Below are 21,291 nucleotides of genomic sequence, written 5' to 3'. Positions count from 1 at the left end.
ATGACCTTTGTCCTGTTTCGTCATTTCGCCGAAAACGTGACGAATTCTTTCAGTTTCAACCTGCTTGCTGAAGTCAGGTATGCGACCTATTCAGATCCTTCTCTACCTGACAGAGGTCGCTCTTAGATGTTCCCGGCAAATTTCCGTTGCTAGGACAACGCGGTCAGAGGTCGGCTAGGTCGGAACTGGTTCATCAACTTCGTGCATCAAATCAGGAGAGTCGACGAGTACGTACAGCTGCTAGCTGGGCGGGCCGAGGCTAGACATTGCGCACGTACAACAGCTTCATCCATAGACTACATGTCTTCTAATTCCGGCAAATTCACGGACAGGGTCCGGAACGTCGCAGAGACCGTCTGGGATGTGGTATGTAGTGTGTCTTGTCTGTGAGATTCTATACTGTAGTGGGTACACCGGCCCAGGTGTACTGTCATTGATACAGTTCTTGTCACTGAGTGCCAGCTAAAAGCTCAAGCTATATAGAACGTCAAGTGTCGTCCTATTGCATTCAGCCATGTATCTTATAAAACGGAGTCGTGAGCTTTGCTGAATATTTCACAAAAGCCTCTCTGCAAATTCCTTCATGTTTGTTTACGTTTCAACTGCAGCATGTGATGGCTGTTTGTACTCTTTGTACGATCTCCATTTCAGCAGCGATTCAACATGTGTTTTCTGTAAACATATTAGATCATATAAACATTATCGGCCGTTTGAAATATCATTTCCCCAGGTCATCAAGTAGATGATCCTATACTTTAATCATAGTCGTGGTGCACAGTGACAAAGAACAGTGACTGGGCCACATGATGTAATTATAAAAGCCCATTTGGTCTGCCGCTGGTGTGACGTTACCGGTGTTTACATGGTGTTGAGTACTAGGAAACACGCGGTGGAACAGCTAAGTAAGTTACTTGTTTGTGGCAATGTTTATGTTTAGGGTGTTAGCCTTCGACCACGGCATGCGACTATTTGGTATGTGCATTATTGTCCGAACTCCTTTCAACGTGACATGAATGTTAAGAAGGGGCATCATGCTAGGTCAGTCCTTTGAGCGACTCCTATAGAACTCCCACCATTGACAGCCACAGGGGGCCTTCATTTATTTTCAAAAGAACGTATCCAGCCCCAAACGCCACTACTGTATTGTAGACCTTTTCTTCAAATGCGCTACCTTCTGCCCCGTTCTCCCTTTGTACGTACTCCTGTATCTATCTTAACGTCAATTCAGACCCGATTTAAGTCCAATATTTTGTTTATAAGGTATACGACAACCTATACATAATAGGTTTGAGTGGGGGGGCATTTGTCGTTTTCTTAATCACGGATCCGGATGTTTATATGTGGTTATGAACGGGATTCGTTGACCTTCACGACCTTTCTACATACAAACCACAGATATGTTTGTTGCTCATTTCACAGCCTTTTAAACATCAACTGCAAGATGGCAACACACTCAGTATCTGACCTTAGGGCAGCAGCCTTTAGTTAGATGTAGTTATCGAGGAAACTCTGTAAACTTGACCACAAAGTCTTCGAAATTCCGAAAAGGTTCATCTTCAAAGCGATGATAGAACGTCGACGTCTGCACATCAATAACTGATAGACGAGAAAGTCGTGCTTTAGAGAGAAGTGCCTTGAATTAGATAAGGCATGTGCAAGTGCCGTTACTTCGATAGTTATGATGAGTTGTATTTTCTTATCAATCTAGACTTCACTGTCATTAAACAAAGGTCGAAAGCATAGTATCTTTGCGATGAATATGATTATAACAACTCGAGAATAGATTTAAAGTACTTTAAGTTCGCGTGGTTTATACTTCGCGCTAAGGCGAAAATGTGGTGTTCGCGGTGGTTTTAAGTTTGCGGCAGCACTGTAGTCACATACTGCTGCAGTATTGGATAAAAATGTTCGCGATGGTTTTAAGTTCGAGGTGAAACGTCGCCGCGAAAACCGCGAGCATAAAACCACCGCGAACATTTCTGCATTTACAGTATAGTTTATTCGCTATTCGTCTGACCCCAGGTCTTCCGGTTCTTCAAGAGGAATCTGCCCCTCATCGCCCGCCTGCTGCTCATGATGACGTTTTTCGATGACGGCCTGCGGATGATCTACAACTGGACCAACCAGGTATGTATATGTACATCTCATGCAAGCTTATTGTACAAACCGCCACACATATCCCGAGTTTTAGCTTTATTATTTGTCATGCATGTCAGAGAACGGCTATCACTAAAGCGAAAGCGGTAAACTTTCGCTAGTTCGCTAACGCTAGTTCGTGTTTGTGAATTTATGGGATTTATTGGACATGGCGAAAATTTAGTAATCAATATGCTCAATGGGAGGGGGGTTCTTTGAAAACATCGTCTATCATGCTTAGGATAGGTACTGAATATGTTCCTGGTTCAATACTCGCCAAGCACCGACGTTGTGCCCCTGGGAAAGGCACTTAACACGATATTCCTTCACTGAAGATGGAGTGACGCCCACACAGCCTCTTCAGCTAATCTGTCAAAAGCATGCCAAAAACACACGTATGTTCGGTGCGCCAATATGCCAACATTTGCATATTTGCCACCAAGAGCCGCATTTTTTTTAAATCATTGAACAGTCAAGTTAACACGTGTGGCAGATAGATAGATTGAAGTATCATTGAATCCAACGTGTTTTTCTGCACATACTAGACGCGGTATTTCCAGCACTCCTGGAAGATCAGCGCCTCTGTAGCCGGCATCGCCGTGTCCCTGAACATGGCGGGGCAGCTGGTGGGGTGCGTGCTGGTCCTGGCCAGGAGGAAGGTCGAGTGGGGGTGTGGCATCCTGTTTACCAACGTCATCTTCCAGGTGCGCTTCGATCAACATTTTTCTGTTGTCTGAGTCTATTTTGGAATGATAGGACAAAAGCTTTCTGTATTCACAGTCCGTCATAATCATGGTGTTTATCTAGAAAGAAATATTTCGCTCTGTTTCATGGTGGTTTTCTGACCTTGTTTGTAAAACGTTAAAACCTGGAATAGTACATTCTAGTGAACCAGAACACTACAGACTATGTACCAAAACAGTACAAAGTATGATTGTATACCATAGTTGTCCAAGTCTATTTTGGAATGATAGGACAAAAGCTTTGTGTATTCACAGTCCGTAATACTCATGGTGGGTTTATTTGGAAAGAAATATTTTCGCTCTGTTTAATGCTGGTCTTCTGACCTTGTTTGCTTTCTCTTTGCAGGCAGTCATGTATGAATACTTCAAGTACGCCAAATATATTCTGAGGTAAGTGACGTTATTATATATATTCTGAAAGAAAGGACATGCGGAATATTTAAAACATGTATGCTAGAAAATATGACATTTTTCTGCAATAGAATGCAACTGCAAGGACATTGCGTCAAGCAGGGATACGAGAACTGTAAAACGTTTGGATGAAAAAGACCATGAAAAGACGGCTCTCTATTTTGTCTGACGTCTTCATATGCAACACTCAAAGACCATGTGTGTTCTCTGCAGAAGTCTGTCGCTAACCGGCTGTGTGCTGCTGCTGCTGTTGGACCACTGGGCCGAGCGGAAGAGCATGGATCCCGGACTTCTCAAGGTCAAGAAAGAGGACAGGACCCGGATGTTGCTCCAACTAGCAGGTACGGCAAATATCATGAAAACTCTGATAGGCACGTTAAATGAAACTGACATTTCGTAATATATACCTTTTTTACCGATTACAGAGACTAGGTAAGCCCGAAACAGACGTAAATGCACATCAATCAACAGGACTGTGATAAATCTGATAGTTTTTTTTTCTAATTTGGCCTATGTTTGGTATCTTTTATCTTCCTAGGCCGTTGTCTGGTAGGTTTCATGTTCGTGTCGCTGGCTCAGCTCGGTCCTAGCTATCCCGTCCTGTTCATCACCATGGCGGGGTACGTGCTGTTCGTCTGCGTTATCGTCGGCTTCAGGACCAGGCAATGTGCCATCATTCTGGCCCTGCAGGTAGATCATGAAAAATCAATTATCTGTTTGTCTTTCTTTCTTTTTTCCTTCCTTTCTGTTTGCTTGGTTACTTGGTTGCTTGGTTGCTTGCTTGGTTGCTTGCTTGCTTGCTTGCTTGGTTGCTTGGTTGCTTGGTTGCATGCTTGCTTGCTTGCTTCCTTGCTTGCTTGCTTCCTTTCTTGCTTGCTTCCTTGCTTGCTTCGTAGCTTGCTTGCCCGTGAGAGCAACATCGAGAGAACCATTGTGGAATCAGCAAAGCGTACTTATCCAATATCGATCTCTCTGATTTTATTCCAGTTTTTCCTGGTGACTCTGTTTACGCGGACCTGGTGGCTGAAGCCGTGGGACAGTACGGACAGGGACTTTGTGAAGTACGAGTTTTTCCAGGCGATGTCGGCGGTGGGCGGGCTGCTGCAGGAGGCCGTGGTGGGGCCGGGCAGGGCCTCACTGGACGAACGGAAGAAGGACGAATGATAGAAATGATTCGACTGTCTGGGGAAGGGCTGGGAGGGGCAAGTAGCGACAGACGAGAAAGTCGTGCTTTAGAGAGAAGTGCCTTGAATTAGATATGTCAAAAGTATTGGGAAATTTGTTTATATCCTTGGAAATTAAGGCAGAGAATTTCAATGGTGCCACAGTAGCATGACTGAACTGAAATACAGCTTGCAGGAGGCCGTTTTGATGATCTTGGGGGTACTACGATTTCTGTACATTCGGTTCGCTATGCCTGACAGCGCATCGGGAATAGTCTCTGCGTAAAGGCATTATAGTAGTTTTTAAAAACATTTTGAGATTTTGGGTTGTCCATTGAGCAGGGTGATCATTCTCAACAGTGTTGCAGAATGATGTACTAGTGTAAATGTTCATAAGCAACGTGTTGTATGTAGGTGCTACCGGGTTTGAGGAAAGCAATGAGTATATATTTTCAAGGACAGTTAGCAGTAGCAGTGAAGAAGCGTCTTTTGATTGTAAAACAGGATTGTACTCGATACTATTCATTTATGTTACGTTATCTTCAGCATACTAGTATTTTCGGTGCAGTCTTGTATGTAGTCGTTTATGTAAGCGATTTATTTTCTGTCACGCTGCTATTGTTATAATCGTGATTTACAAACCGGCTTGTTTGCAACGTGGAACGACGTTAATGCTTATATTATTCTTGAAGAGCCTGTCCATTTGTATGATCGGCGTTTAAGTTGCTTATCAAGTGCTTATGGTACCTTTTTAGCTGTTGCAATAAATACGATTAAAAGATTTTTGAGAGTTCCATGTATTTATAATTACTCTGCCACACGAAACGTAGTTGTTTGTGATCTCGTTTTATCCCCGAATTTCGTGCGTTTGCCAACGCGGGTAATCTGTGACGCCACAAGGTCAGATGAAACTTGTTGGACAACTTCAGTGCCGACGTGTCCGCGGTCCATGACGTCACAGTGACCCAAGAACAACAATCCTAGTAAAATGGAAGTCCTAACCAGCGCAGAAGAACTCGTCAACGAGGTTAGAGACTGTTTTGATGTACGTTGATCTCTTGATTACGAATGGTTTATCCTATGATAGCGCCCTATTGTTCAAAATGACTGATGTCGCAAGTCGTGCGGCTTGTGATACTGGTAAACTTATTTATTTGCCACTGATCAAATAACAAGGTCGAAATGAGCGTTGTTTTTGTTATTTCATATCTGCCCTATATTACAAACCTACACTTTGTGATAATTAGTACTAAATGGCCATTGATCCTCAACGTCTCATTCAATAAATGAAGGAAAATCCGCCATTCTATTGACAGTGATATTCAGCAAACGTATTGTCGTATTTTTCCTCTACACAATCTGTGGAATTTCAGTTCAGTAGGATCTCATTGACACACGTGAATAAAAACGTGTTCTCACATACACAGTACATAGACAGTTCTTCCCGTGCATGTGGTTCTGTGTCACATACACAGTACATGGACAGTTCTTCCCGTGCATGTGGTTCTGTGACACATACACAGTACATAGACAGTTCCTCCCGTGCATGTGGTTCTGTGTCACATACACAGTACATAGACAGTTCTTCCCGTGCATGTGGTTCTGTGTCACATACACAGTACATAGACAGTTCTTCCCGTGCATGTGGTTCTGTGTCACATACACAGTACATAGACAGTTCTTCCCGTGCATGTGGTTCTGTGCCACATACACAGGCTCAGGCCGATGACGTGTCCTGCTAAATACCTGCTCGTCTACAATATTTTCCAGCCAATTGAACCCAATTTATAGATAAGGCCTTAATTGTCACATTGTTGTTCTGTTAAACAAAATAACAAAATGGGCCAATTTTGTCCAAATGACATGGCGACAGGACAATGGGGACAAGAAGCAGATGCCGACATAGATCATAGTACGGTAGAAGTGAAGGAAAAACGGTACAGAAAGTTTATTTTTCAATATCTAGCAGAAGAATGTCAGAGAGAATATCGAACTCATCGTGCCTTGCCCTATTGGAAGGCCGAATCCCTGGGTATAAATGATAAGGCACATGCATGCATTCCATAACTTCGTTTAGGATGTACATGAACTTATGTTGTTTGCTTGTTTGTTTGTTTGTTTGTTTGTTTATGTGTTCCTTGTCTGTTTGTACCCCAGGCGGTCGGCACGAAAACGATCCGCAGGTACCTGACCACCGCCGCCCGTGTTCTGATCGTCCTCGCGTTCATGGACGACATCTACACCCAACAGTACAGCTGGTGGTCTAATGTGCACTACTTCGCAGAGGTTCGTGGAACGATACTGGCAGGAATTGTCGTTGCAAGTACTACTACATGTAGTGTTGTACATGAATGAATACATATGCACTTTATCGTGGTTGTAAGACGATTTGATGCTCGAAGCACAACCATTCAAGTAATGATTGCAGTAAGAATGGAAGGCGAAAATTGCTCTGATCTGAGCTGAGTACCCTTACAACGCTCAGAATGTTTTTAGTCTGTAGTTAAAATTTCTCAACAATGTCTTTTGAACATTTATGTCAGATTTGGGGCGTGTCGAGAGCGTTGGCTGGTCCCATACTCGGCCTGTTGGTGACTGCTGAGTTTTTTGGAACTTTGCTGATTCTAACTCAGCAGAGGTTTGAGGTCGGATGTGGGGCCTTGTTTTGTGGGACGGTTTTTCAGGTGAGCTTTTTCGCTCATACAACATATATGAAGTGAAGGTATACAAAGGTAGAGAAGTAGTCTTATTCAAGTAGTAGTATTATTTAGCGCACTGTGGTGTCTGTCTCTCCCTCCTGCCTGTCCTTCGTTTTGTTCCAATAAGGATGTTACTTTCTGTTCCAGTTAATCTTCTTCCGACACTACAAGAAAACCTCTGGTGCAATGAGGTAAGTGTTGTTGGACACTCCGTTGTTACACAAGTATATTAGACTTCCTTATCATCGGCGGTAGTTCTGGGATAACTCACAAAGTTTTCATTGGTTGCTCTGACTGTTTTGATAGTTAAAAGTAATGTCTAGACCTTGGTTATAGGAATAGATTATACAAAATGGCCTTCTTTCTCTTTATCTCACCTGACCAGAGACCTGTCCCTGTGCGGCTGCGTTACCATGATGATGTTGGAACACTGGACGGACCCCGGTACCATGGAACCCGGGCCGCCATCTTTGAAATGGGACGGGAAATGGCGGACCATCATGCAACTTGCAGGTAAGCCTCTGGCCTTTTATCTTACCCAATGATCATGTACCATGTTTAGCAGTGTGTTAGATAAAACTATCGCGAGTAACGTTATCAACGTAATAAATATTTGTGTCACAGGGTATTCAATTACATCAGAACCCAATAAAGTTCAGAGAATAACTATTTCTTCACCCATCAGGGCGCGTCCTGGTAGGTTTGATGTTCGTGCGTCTTGCCACTCATCTTGGGTCACGAAACGTCTTGCTGCTGTTCGGGTACCTCCTGCTATGTGGCGTTATCCTCGGATTTAAGACCCGGGTGTGTGCGGGACTTCTATCGGCCCTGGTAGGTTGTGTCTTTCTTCATTCAACAGAATCAGGATAGAGAAATTTACATGAAGTTTAGAGAAGAAAAGTAAAGACCAATTATCGGTATGAGCAATGTAAGAGTCATTGCCAATAGACTATCGATGCGAGTGCGACAGTAAAGTCTCCAAGCAGGTTTGCCAGGGCAAGACAGTATCTAAAGGGCTAAAACAAAAAGGGCCAATTGGATAGTGTTTTAGCCCTTTGGATACTGCCTTGCCCCGGCAGATCTGCTAGCGGATTACGACGGTACTAGTGATAGATGTACGTTCATGACATAAGGTTAGTTGCTTGGGTTTCATCACTTTGAGATCCTTTGAAGCTGACTTGTTATAGCCTCCGTTGCAGACACCTTTCGGCTGTTTTCATTTTCTAAGTTCCAGTTTTACTATTACATTCTTTTCTTGTTGTTGGCCGGCCAGCAATAAAAAAAAATGTAATAGTATAAAAACAATAACTTGAAAAAGAAAACAGCCGGGAGGAGTCTGCATCGGAGGCTAGACTTGATACGCCCCTTCTCCCTTCCTTCCTGAAGTTCTTCCTGACGAACCTGACCGTGTGTTCCTGGTGGCTGGAGGAGTCCGACTCCCCCGAGCAGGAGTTCCTGCGGTCCGAGTTCTTCCTGAACCTCGCAGCGATTGGCGGGCTGCTGCTGGAGACCGTGGTGGGGCCGGGGAAGGCGTCCATGGACGCTCAGAGGGGCAGGAGGGTCAGCAGATCACAGTAGTCAAACGTCTGAAATCGTCGGCGTACTTTATGGTCGGTTTTATAGAGGGCGCTTTTGTACGGTCGTTATTGACCGTGATTGACGCTATGACATTCCACAATCACCCTTCGACTTTTAGGTCAACTGGATTGTATTTGATGATATGGACAGTGACCGTGAATTGTGGCATCTTTTCACCGTTGGTTCACTGTTCAAACTAGTTAATGGATCTTAACTAACCTTTAAAGGGCTTCTGTGAGTTGACATGTTTCTACCAAGATGGCACAGATGTCTGAACGATGCAGGTAACGTTAAATTTAGCTGTGCTTAGGATGATTTCAGAAAAAGCGTATTAAGGGAAGCATGACAAGAACTTCAGTGCTATTGATCAATAAGTATTTGCTGTTCATTATTCCTCTATACTGTGGTAAGTTGAATTTGTAAAGAGAGTAATTGTTGTGTGGATGTACCACAATTAGATCTAGAACTCAATACTGCGTTTTGAGATTAATTCGCTAGAGGACGCTTCTGCATGGATATCGGCAGAGAAAAGGCTCACCTGTCGAGGGGTTTGTCACAAGCACTTTTGTCATACTATATGCACAACGTTGCTTCAACGTTTGGAAACGTTACCTTTATCCACAACTATGTGATGAAATATCACAAAAGTACGGTTTCAGCGTAAAAGGATAGGAAATAAAATGCAGGTCAGTTTCGGAAATGGCCATGGATAATCTATTCCTTTCTTCAAAAGGTTACCGTTTGGCAGCCAAGTCCTTTCTACTTCCGTTTATACAATTTCACCCTTCAATCGTCCCTTTAAGTAACCAGGAATAAAGATCACTCGCTGCATGTTCAAATACCAAAGCAATTACAGCAAATCCTGCATTCACCCACGGACGCGATCCGTCGCCTGACGGCTAAGTCACGTGGGTACTTCGCTGTCTTACCTGGCGGGGGCGGCACCGTGATCAGGCAGGCGGGCCGCCCGGGTAGCGGCAGGAGGGTGCCGGGCTCGCCGGGCCGGGCGTGCCGGGTTCTCTCCTGCCATATATGTACCTGCAAGCATTGTTTCGACAAGCTTGGCCGCATAATATTTTACAATTGGGGATACGCAATAGCTGTGTCCTCACATACTGAATTCAAAGAAGTATTGAAGATTTCTCGAGAGAATTAAGACGTAGTAGCAATCAATCTTGATTTAAGCACATGCTTGGGAGAAACGGTCGTAACGATGTAATTTGTCCCGGTTTTTGTGTGTTGGAAAAAATGGGTAAACCAGGGAATGCCATTAGTGTCCCTCTCAACACATGCGTGGAGATGTCAATAGCTATTGAGACCACTTCAACTTTGAAGCAACTGACGTGTAAATTGTAATTTACGTTTCTTGACTTTGCATTTGCGCCAGCCTACCATCGATCATCAAACGAAGTGAGTGACAGCAGGCATCTTTTCGGCGATGTGAAAACAATTTCACGGCAATCTTCTGACTCCCACAGTCCAATACTGTTACACACAGCCCCATTTCGTGACTCACAGATTGTCATTTTCCGTGTGGGAAGGTCCATCGATTCACACCGACTCCACGTCCGCAGGTGTTCCTCACACTCGCTGATATTCGGCCTACATCCAGGGTCGCCCCGTCAGCCGGGAGCGCTATAAAATTAAACGACAATGTCCTTGGTGCAAGAGGTCACAGGAACTGTTCGTCTTCCCTTGTGACTTAACCTGGATAGATGTGGGGCCATCACCTCGACGCGAAAGGAACAAATTATCGACCAGAACACAAGATATCAAAACTGGAAATTCTGCTGCAATACCTTAAAAAGCCGATAGGAGATTGGCGAACATGACCTTCGTGTTTTCGACCCCTACGCACCTACCAAATATAAAAGAGATCCATCCACAGCTTCTCGAATTATGCTGTCCATAGACAGACAGACACACACACAAACGACACTGAAAACATAACCTTCTTGCCCTAATAGACGAGGTAAGTAGTTAAGTAAGGGTGCAAAACTTGTCACATTGTTTTGCTTAATTTTCATCGACGTTGGAAAATACTAGATGAAGGGGAACCATTCACCATTGAAAAAATAGCAGAGGCTTTCATCAAGACTGAAGAAAGACGTAGGCGGAGGCAACCTCTGGACGCTTCAAAGAAACACAAGCTCTTTGGTGTACGTGTAAGCACGTGTACTGAACGAGGTAATGTCCTTCCACAGACAGCAGTAGTTCCGCACCACCAGATCCAGTGTCCGGCCGCCCGTTATCCTACACCAGAGTATCCTAACTTCCTAATTTAAACCGATCGTAACGTCACAACGTACATCGTGATTTGTGATAGTCTGTCTACCAGGCCGAAGCCTTGTCCTGTTAGAGGATGAATGATTGGACTAGACTACATATCGGAACCGTGTTTGTAAGGCTATTAGGGTCAACATGCCCATTTCCAAGCGGGTGGTAACGTTAGGATATACGTTGTGGAGTCTTTAACCTGCCACGCAGTGACGTGCACGAAGCTGGGCCAGGAGGACAACGTTCCGACTGCCATATCCTAACATCTGCTTGGAGGATGATCTACATATGTGTGCGAGTATATTGGGAGAGGGGTGTAGGGTACGAGAAAACTTGACGCCTTCCATTTGAAGCAAAGTCCCTGCTTTATTAGTTCCGAGCTTTATCATTCTCTGTCATAATCCGTGTACACACTTCTCCTATTCAAACGATACTCTCGTGCAAGGATGTAATAAAAAAAGCCGGACGAACTCAAATGTCCATATAATTTTCAATAACTAGGTATCTTCTTGACAATCAGATAGGTAGAATAAGAAATTTCGCGCTTTTGCGATCTACAACAAAGTTTAGTTCAAGTTTGTAGCTCAATCAATGTGGCGTTCCCGGAATTAAGCCTCCATCACTTCCTGTTAGTGGGAAAATCCGATAATCGCGGCACAATTTGAGTACAAAGCTGTTCGTTATTAGTCTGGTCACGACGGCCGACTTAGGATTACGATCAGTACAAAATCCAGGCGGGAGAATGAGATAGAAGATAGCAGAAAGTTGACACAAGATGGATGGTTCCCGCCAGAATCCCTGTCACAAGTCATCCACACCTCCGTTCGTCTCGCACACGCCGCGCATGCCCACTACGTGTTCGAACCCCTGTCATCTACCAAAAGTCATGGCAGAGTTTCCCTGATTGGTCGTTAGAACTAATGATCGTTTTCTAGTGGACCCTGAAGGGCGAAGTGACCTTGAAGCGGAGTTATTCACTAATCCTTAAGAAAAGAAATTAAGTTGACCGAAGTGCACCGCCAACGGTAATAATCGAAGGTATGAAGGGAACCACGGGTAAAATTCAATATAAAGACACCAAGAAGGGGAGATTAAAAAGAACTGCGGTGGTTGTGTGAAGGACGAACCGTAGACACTGGGAATAAAACGCGCTACTACCTGCAACCCAATTTCCACACACTCCAAGTTGATAAGAGCAGACGGAGTGCACATCGTGAATTAATGATATAGACATTTAATAAGTAGATGAAAAATATGGCTATGAAAAGGGTTTAGAATTGATGAAGGCGCTTTGGTGCTTTGTATTGGAGTTAGGACTAGGGGTTAATTGTAATCCCTGACTTCAAAGACGCCTAAGGAAGGTGATATAATTAGAATTCAACCATAAAGAAACGAGCGATGAAGTGGATATAAACGGATCAAAGGTTTAGAAACATTGATGAGGTTTTCAGACGTCGTATGGAGGCTCGACCAAGCGATGGGTTTGATTTCTTAACTAGAATACTAGTACACATGTACCTTCCTTTGAAAACTGACTGCAGCAAGAAACGAAGAATCATTGGATTAAAGTGACGGCCTCTGGCAGCGAAATACAACATGTCTTCCCTTCCCTGCTTGACATGTATGTCAAAAGTTTGTTAAAAGAGGTGGACAGAACCTTTCATTTTGAGTTATTTTGAGAATTCTATGAAATGTCAGGAAACGCAAATCGTGGAAGTACCACCGCTGTTCGGGTCATCTGTATGCATCTGATGGACGCAAGACTCTACCGCGATATGCCCTCTTCATCACAGCCGGAGGCCGGCGCTACACCTTCGCCCTTCCTGCCAGGTTTCACTAGACATCTACCGTCCGAATCAGAGTCCTTTCGGTCTAGATGCATCTGTAAGTGCTGCATATAGCGTGAGTATGAATCGTGCATCTTCCATGTTGTAAAATTACCCTGTGTGTGACCAATTGACATACATGTAGCAGTCTCTCACAGACTAACGTGGACATCTATTTACTTTAAACAGCCTTTCTCCAATGCTGCGTACGTTTATTTTTGTTGTTAGTGTTTGCCATATTCACAATACTGAATGCTAATTGCTCGAAGTTTGATTGAGGATACACATGTTGTTGTACGTAATGGCTGATTATACCTCAGTGAAGCAATTATGATACTTACCAAATCAAAATCCGGGAGCGCCTGCCTCTTATTTGTAGATTAAGGAACACACTAAAGTCGACATGCATTACCTCCACCTTGCCTTTTGTAAAATCTACAGGGCTAAAATTAGCAGAGATCTAGAAGCTATCATGATGGATGGCGGATTTCAGTCCACACTGATTTCATTATCATTAAGTATCTCGTTGATAAGATTGAATAGTCTAGTAATCATCCGATCGTGTAACGTTATTTAGCATTGCTTTACCTTTATTACTCTCATTCTAAAATAAATTGTCGAAGATAAGTTCGGAGCCACAAGGTCTGTAAATATAGCCTCTACCAGGCTCCGCGGATGGCTGGAAAAATAGTAGACATTGGCCAAATAGAGTGAATAGTATGCAAAGGGAGTCGGCTACGGAGAGAGGGTCCAATACCCTACAGCAAACCAACCTCCTTGAGCAAACTAACCCCTCTTTCATGTTTTTCTGTCTATTTGGCCAAGTTCTACTCTTTCCAGCCGTCTCTGAAGCCTGGTAGAGACTACTGTGAATAGAGATGCTGATAGAAAAACTATGAAATACAAACATTTTTGTCGTCTTGACATTTTGAGAGGTAATAGGATGCATTAAAAACAAAGAAGCATAACTTTCTGTGACCACTGATCACCCTACCATAAAAGCTGGTTTCTCAGACCAAGGCTTAATTGTATTGATGTCTGCTTAGTGAAGCCTTGATGAAAGCAACAGCTAGAAAATTGTAGATTTATTTGCCCTTTATTTGACCCCATCGAGTACTCCTAAAGATTTAAGGTAGTCTTTAAGGTAGTCTTTGAATTGTCTACTGGACTATGGTGTAATTTTACCATGAAATGGCCTGACTTAGTGGTCAATAGCTAAAATGTCTTTACTTAGTCGACTAGTCGGGACAGTAGTAAAGAGAGATTTGGAAATAGAAACTAAGCAGTGGTACATGTAATCATGGAACGGGTCAGCTGGCACTGGGCATTTTGATGTCTCCCGAGGTGCAAGGCAAGCTTCTACGGAGGAACGTTAAGGTAACCCCGCGTCCCTTTCAGGTAGTTTCAGGTCAAATTGAAGACGCATCGAGGACTTCAACGTCAATCTAGAAAGAAAGGAGTCTTTAAAAGACGCCATAAAATCTTAACGAAACCATGGGTGACTTTTAGGCCTGTTCAGAGCGTCTTTCCTGACACACAGCGGACTTCGATGCCAATTAGAAACAAACTTTAGTGTGTTAAAGTCGTCCAGAGACCTTTGCAAAATTATAGGTGTCTTTCGGGTATTTTCGATACGACTTTGACGGTGCAGCGCGGACAGATATAACATTAAAACCGGCATTTGAAGGTTAGTCGAGAGACAATGAAGTTATACACGTCTTTCATGCATTTCCAAGACGTCCTGGTAGACACCTACAGAACGAAGATGGCACTGTAACGGCAACGTTGTCTTCTAAGGGCGCCCGAAGCGACCTTCTGGCGACCCCACTCACAAAGACTGGATGCCAATTATATTCCCTTTGAATGTCAGCGCGTAGGAAGGTTTGTTAGAAGTAGGGATTGCTGGTGATTCAATTTCAAGACTGTGTTTTGCTCAGCTGGGGCTTCACGCTTGTTGTCATCATAAAGACAAATTCATTAAAGGAAAAATAAAAACAGTATAGTTTGCGTCGACAAGATATTAATCTCTTCAAAATCTGCACTACATGTACTGAATACATAGTAGATCGAAATAAAAGGAATCAAGAATGAGCGATGCTAAAACAAAATTTCCACCTAGGAGGCCACAGCACCCTAACTAGTTGTTTTGTGGAATAGTTTTTGTTTAAATGCTTGATACGATGCGGGTACAGTGACAAAATTAAGTGCAAACGTTTCTCATTGCAATGATGAATTGCGCAACCACAATAGTAAATGTGATATTTACATATGTAAACACGATGTTACCATGGAAACTAATGACAAGATATTGATGTTTTACACATTTTCCATTATTTCCCCCAATACATTCCTCATAACAATTTCTGAACGTTTGAAAGCCAAACAATCGCCCCATCTTCTACAGTAGTTTTCCTAATATTACCACTTGCTTTCAGACATCGTAAATCGAAAGATATTAAGCCAGCCTGTCTTGTGCCGTCACCCAAGGCAGTAAATAAAGTTACATTTAATTTCCTCGGTCGGCGACAGCAATCTTCTAGACACTGCACCCTCCCAACGGAGATGGGGAATCGAAGATATCCGACAGAGCAGCCCTCTGTTATCACTCAGGGTGGTGGTTTTAAATGACACTGCACTTGGCTACTTTGATTTTAGACAGTAGCGTCTCTCTTTCATTAATTCCGTACAATATTGACAACAGTCCTCCATGTTTATTTGTGAAATTGTCCTGCGTGGACATGTGGATTGTGTATTGAATCCCCATGAGTGTGCATTTGTAAAAACCTCCATAGATGGACTCGGGCGGTGTTTTGATGTTGCCATTTTCACCTGAACTGTCCTTTCTGATATTGCTGCCGTGGTCTGATGGCTTAGCTGGCGGCAAACGCTAAGAAAGCAACAGATACCAGAAATAGTGGGTACTCAGCAAAGTAAGCAATATAAAACGCTACCAAAAACCTGCCAGGTATACGTGGTATAAAACGGGATCAAGGTCGTACCGCCATGCACAGGTACTAACGTTAGCATAAATCACATGCGAACATAACAGAGACATAAAGATACATGTTGTCAATCTGCAAGCAAAAAGAGCTGATCAGTAGCAAAAACAAGCCTGATGAGGGTCCTTTCCGTCCTTTTGTAAATTGTTTGCTATTGTTGTGGAGCTTTTGTTAACTGTAGAAAATTAATGACAACATCACGTTTGAAGCCCAGATGTAAGGACGCCTTTAACAGCAAAGACCTGCAGAACTAGTCTGATGATTAACGTTGTCATCATGTCTTCCCATTCAGTCAGCGGTGAGAATAGATTTCGATAATGTCTGAAAATTGATTGGCGTGATTCATCAAAACCACGTTTGAACCTGAACACCTGAAAGACGTTGGAATTGAACATACACAAGTCATCTAATTGCTCCGAGAGGGATGTATGTTTTGTGATGGGCGTAAACTTGGTCTTTACCAGTCGCTGGAGTGCCTATCACTCCAGTAAGAGACATGAAGAGACGTTGAAAAGAGGTAACGATCCCCGAATGTAGGGAATCTAAATGGTAAATGGATGCACTCAGAACAGCAACAGCAGTTATCCATTTCCAATTCAATACTAATAGGAAATAAATCAAAATGAACGTTTTCCCGTGTCAGCAACAACTGTGTCCATGTAACTAGCCCGGCGAAGCCTGAAGATTATAGAGAGGCTTTCTGAAATAATTCTAGCAATGTTTTGTTTAAAATGTTTTGTTATCTCTTTTCGTCTCCTTACCTAAAATATAGTTCTTTAGAAAAGATGGTACAGGGAATATTCTACATTTGCTTGAAAGGACAACGTAATGGAGATAGCATTTTATCTAATTACTGCGTGACGTAAGGGCGGTAACGCTGTGAGATAAAAACCTCATGCGTTTTATTATCTCCGAATATCATTTGATAATAACGCACAGAAATAGAAGTACTGAAGGTTAAGTTCGTGGCTGCACATGTATGACTTTTATTGAATAGATTCGCGCAGCAGTTGGGGAAAAGGTTCCCTAAATATTTCAACGTAGGACTTTTATCACGCTGTCATGCCCGTGGGCATTGCAGTTAGATAGAGAGCCAACATTAGCCAGCAAATGCAGAATATTTCCTCCCCATAACACCCGAAAGTGCTGCTCATTAACCACTGCATTTACCAGCAGTCCATATCTGGATAGAGTGATGCAGTCAGTCACAAGATGTTGATCACATCTAAATGCGAGGAAAGACGCATTTAATAACCGATATGCTGGAAAAGATATGTTACTGACTTTCTTCTTGGAACAATAATAATAATGTTTTATTTGCAAGTTCTTGCCCGAGGGCTAATTGCAACATTAAACAATGCATAGGAAGGGTATACTATAGTATCAAGTTTATCTGTTTTTTGGTCGAAGGGCTAAAAAAAAGACAGCACGCAAAACAATTCATTTCCCTTATGAATAGTAGGGAAATATGACATCTTTGATTCTGCTTCATCGCCGATATTAGAGTCGACGTCATTTTGTTTTCCGTTGCTTAGCAACACTTTGTTTATTGTCAAATGCTACAATACTTTACACCGACTCTCAAGGAAGCGTAGCTGACAGCGTAGCTAAGCAACACGTAGTCTAAAAGAGGATTGACTTGACTATTTATGATCCCATGTCCTTGACGACGACTTTTACCGCGAAGCTATTTCCACAAGCAACCGCTCAACAAATTTACGCTCATTCAAGTACTCATCCATCAACTATTGTAAACGCTATAGAATGGAATGATGCAATATAAGTAATATGACAATATAAGCTACACGTATTGCTTCAGTATGTCCATCATAATGAAAGGTTGAACAGTATGGATGCAGCAGTAGAGCTGGGAGACCCTAAACATGAATGTGTCCGTTGGTCACAGATAGTCACAATTGCATGCCTGTGTGACGAGTCTAACGACGTACCCGCACAAACACATTCTGCACCGCCAGCAAGCTTCTCTTCCATAGCTGACTGGATGGCTGTCACAAACCCGGTACAACCGGACAACTGATATACAATAAGAAAACAGGACATAATGAAAGAAAGTTTATTGCAAATTCCTGCTAATTGCAAGTACATGTACATCTACATGTAACACGGAGAGGACGGACAGACAATGATGAACAGTATAACATGTGACTACTCTAGTCTTAACTACTGACACTGATTTCTAACTTACTGGGTTCGGCTTCTTTTTCCGAGACAGCGGAAAACGAATGATCCCATTTTTCTGTAATGCCGGTGTGGGTTTTGTGATGATAAGAGGAGAGCAGTTTTCTTTTCGTCTGTAAACATGGACAAAATCAGGATGGAAAATAGTGCTCGTAGAATGGGCCACTTGAGACAAAATATGTTCTTGTACCGCCCTAAGTTCATATTCTTCATAATAAGCAAAATGCCTATTTAAATATGGAATGGAATATAAAGACTTTGGGAGCAGACCCAGACCGTACAGATGATTTGTAACTAGCTGTGTAGTTCATCTGTGGATTCTACTGTGTTAAACCCCTGATCTCCCACTGGACCTATAGACAGGTGGCTAAGGCCGATAGTGCAGTACAGTACAGAGAAAGGCGATTTGTCACTGATCAAAGGGACTTTTTGTCTGTGTGTGTTGCCAAGAAAATCAAGAAAACGGATTTGGGATTGCATATCAGCACTAAGAACGGAAATACAGTTAGATCTATATGTTGGAAGTTGATTGCGTAAATATTTCCATTCAAAAGCCAACTTTTGATGTCAAACATGAAGGAGCCTTAATGGTGGCAATGAAGACAGGGATGTATAAGTGTTTTGACCTTTGCTTTAAACACATTACTTAGCCTAAACCTTAACTTCATGACAGACGACACATCCAAGCATAATCTCTGTTAGAAATAGGTCTCACAAAATGTCGGACAGGATCACTAGTATTCTCCTAGTGTTCGTTGTGAAGTGCTTACCATCGTTGACGGCAATGACGTTTCAAAAGTCTGGTTGTCAAGTTTAGATGACTTAAAAGTTACTTCTGCGGCGTGAAGCCTTTATGTGAAACGGTTGAAGAGGCGATCAATGCTTTTCATGTTCGGTATTAGAGTCACATTTAACCGCCCGAGTTTCCTGTACGCAGCGGGAGGGCAAAGCCAAGTCTCACGATGAATGAGAATACATCAATATACATTAAAAGATAATCTAAGGTTTCACAAAATGCCGTGCAGATGACTCAGACATCACTGTATTCTAGGAACCGTTCCTTTATGTTGGTCAAATACATGTAATACTGTTGTGGATTGGTTGCCATGGTGATGATTAACAGAGGAACGCTTTGTAAGTCCGGGTATTAAGTTTCAATGGCTTGCATAATATCCCAGCTGCTTGAAGCCATTGATATGCGATCCTTATCGTCTTTTAAGGGACATGGGTAAAACCTTTCAGGCGTGGCCTAAGAGAAAGTTGCTCTTGGTTCATGGCCACAGCTGGAAGACCAAGCTAAAACTCTAAATGGACAAGAGGAACAAATAAATGTACATTAAAGCATAATCTCTTTAATACAAGGGTTTACAAAACATTTCACGAAATCCCTCTACTATCTGTATCTGTATCTATATCAGCCGGTACAACCGCCTCTCGGCGTAACACACAAGATTCACAGGCACGCGGCGGGGCAGCAGCTGGTTACATTACAGCTGGTTACACTACAGTTTGCTTTCTGACATACATTGTTGCGAATCCCTATACAGTAGAAGAGACGCAGGTGTTGGGTTCAGCCTCTCCGACAACAGCACTAAGGTCGAGCAACAAATAAAGCCGTGTATTATCAGAAATCATTGGAAGAAATATGTCTCCTTTACAGCAATGGCTCCCCGCGGGTTGAATATATATTTCAAACGTCAGCAGCGATTGGAACGCTTCGGAAATACTCCACTGTAAACGTCGCACGTCGCTTTCTCTGAAATACCTTACGGGTCGTGAGATGAAGGTCGAAGGAAATGGTCCATACGTCTTCATACGCGGCGAAGAATGTGCCACTTACGGGCTGTGGAGTCCGGAGCCAAGCCTGGCGAGAAACATCGCTACGTCTATATATAAGAACACTACAGTGCAGTGGTGGTCAAGTGTGGCGAATCAGGCAATTATTTAACAACGAAAGAAAGTCTTATATCTACATATTAATACTTGATGGAATGTTTCCTTAGCTATGTCGTTTGTTGCACGACATTCTATAGGTCGTTGCACCAGGTATAGTCTCTGTGCTGGTGGCGCTTGCAGGATTACTTGATACTTATAGGATTTGAAAAAGATAAAAGGATAAAAAGCACACTGGTAGGGTAAATGCCAAGTTTCCTCTTCAGGATCTATGCTTGATTTAAGTGGTTTGAAAAGAAGCTGCGAGCCATTTTGTAAATTACGATTATCGTGTTCACAAATCAACAAACCTACAAAAGGCTGCGATTCTCAAGAAATCTTTTAGGTGGCAACAATTTGGTGACTTCTCTCTCAGAGCCAGACTTGACAACAAAGGAAAAGCGATAACAACCTATTCATGACGTAGTTATAATCTAAAACTTTTCAAGACAAGGGTAAACAGATATCTGTCGTCATAATTCAGTTAACACAAAAACATTTGAGTGGCTCACAATGAGCCTTGTTTTGAGTTGAACTGAAGCAAATTTCTTTTCAAAAAGGCTTCGATTTACCTGTTCACCAACCAACCAATCAAACAAATTAACAATTAACCGACCGACCGACCGACCGACTGACCAACCAACCGACCGACCGACCGACCGACCGACCGACCGACCGACCGACCGACCGACCGACCGACCAACCAACCACCCAACCAACCAACCACCCAACCAACCACCCACCCAACCAACCAACCAACCAACCAAACAAACAAACAAACAAACAAACAAACAAACAAACAAACAAACAAACAAACAAACAGCCATGCACCAACCAACCAACTAGCCGACCCGGTTGCAGCAAACAGATAAGCGTATTTCCATTGCCGAAAAGTGCACCCTGGAGGTTGAAATCCCCGCTTCATAACCTCGTCTCTGCATATCCGGTAATCCGCCCGGAACTATCCCCGATACTTGATCCGCACACTTCGCGGAAAGGATGATTTATTTCGCTGAAGGATTATAATAGTTTGCACGGACCTGCAAAATGCTGCACATGGTGCTCGCTGACTTCGGCGGTAGAAGTACGTGTTCCGGGCAGCTACATGTAACGTTACATGGGTACAGCGGGACTTCTACTCACAAAGTTGTCACGTGCACGTAACGTTACGTACACGAACGCTTCAGAGCTATGGGGTGATTCCAGCATCGGTACACTGAATAAGGTACGGTTTTCAGGATTAGGGAAGGGATGGAGAAGCCGCAAAATACAATCATGGCGATTCGTCAGAAAACACCTAGGGTTTCGATCTAGATCGGAGTGCATGT

General features: G+C 43.0%; 2 protein-coding genes across 3 annotated transcripts; both read left to right on the top strand.

Moving 5' to 3' along the window:
• The first annotated feature begins 149 nt into the window (after positions 1-149).
• Positions 150-5,236, top strand: LOC136441639 (surfeit locus protein 4 homolog). The gene is made up of 7 exons (XM_066438043.1): positions 150-366; positions 2,023-2,127; positions 2,682-2,840; positions 3,226-3,269; positions 3,504-3,631; positions 3,829-3,980; positions 4,278-5,236. Exons 1-7 carry the CDS (start codon positions 301-303, stop codon positions 4,452-4,454), a joined length of 831 nt encoding a protein of 276 aa, XP_066294140.1. The 5' UTR covers positions 150-300; the 3' UTR covers positions 4,455-5,236.
• Positions 5,237-5,328: 92 nt separating this feature from the next.
• LOC136441638 (surfeit locus protein 4 homolog) lies at positions 5,329-9,843 on the top strand. 2 transcript variants are annotated; one of them, XM_066438042.1, is made up of 7 exons: positions 5,329-5,480; positions 6,611-6,739; positions 6,997-7,137; positions 7,300-7,343; positions 7,538-7,665; positions 7,838-7,983; positions 8,539-9,843. In XM_066438042.1, exons 1-7 carry the CDS (start codon positions 5,442-5,444, stop codon positions 8,728-8,730), a joined length of 819 nt encoding a protein of 272 aa, XP_066294139.1. In that variant the 5' UTR covers positions 5,329-5,441; the 3' UTR covers positions 8,731-9,843. The 2 variants fall into 2 exon arrangements, with proteins under 2 accessions (XP_066294139.1, XP_066294138.1); XM_066438041.1 differs by having other exon boundaries at positions 5,329-5,498.
• The last annotated feature ends 11,448 nt before the right edge of the window (positions 9,844-21,291 follow it).

This window comes from Branchiostoma lanceolatum, chromosome 9 (assembly GCF_035083965.1).
Source record: "Branchiostoma lanceolatum isolate klBraLanc5 chromosome 9, klBraLanc5.hap2, whole genome shotgun sequence".
Classification (NCBI taxonomy): domain Eukaryota; kingdom Metazoa; phylum Chordata; class Leptocardii; order Amphioxiformes; family Branchiostomatidae; genus Branchiostoma; species Branchiostoma lanceolatum.
Note: the sequence above shows the minus strand (reverse complement) of the source record. Positions and strands in the feature narration are given on the sequence as shown.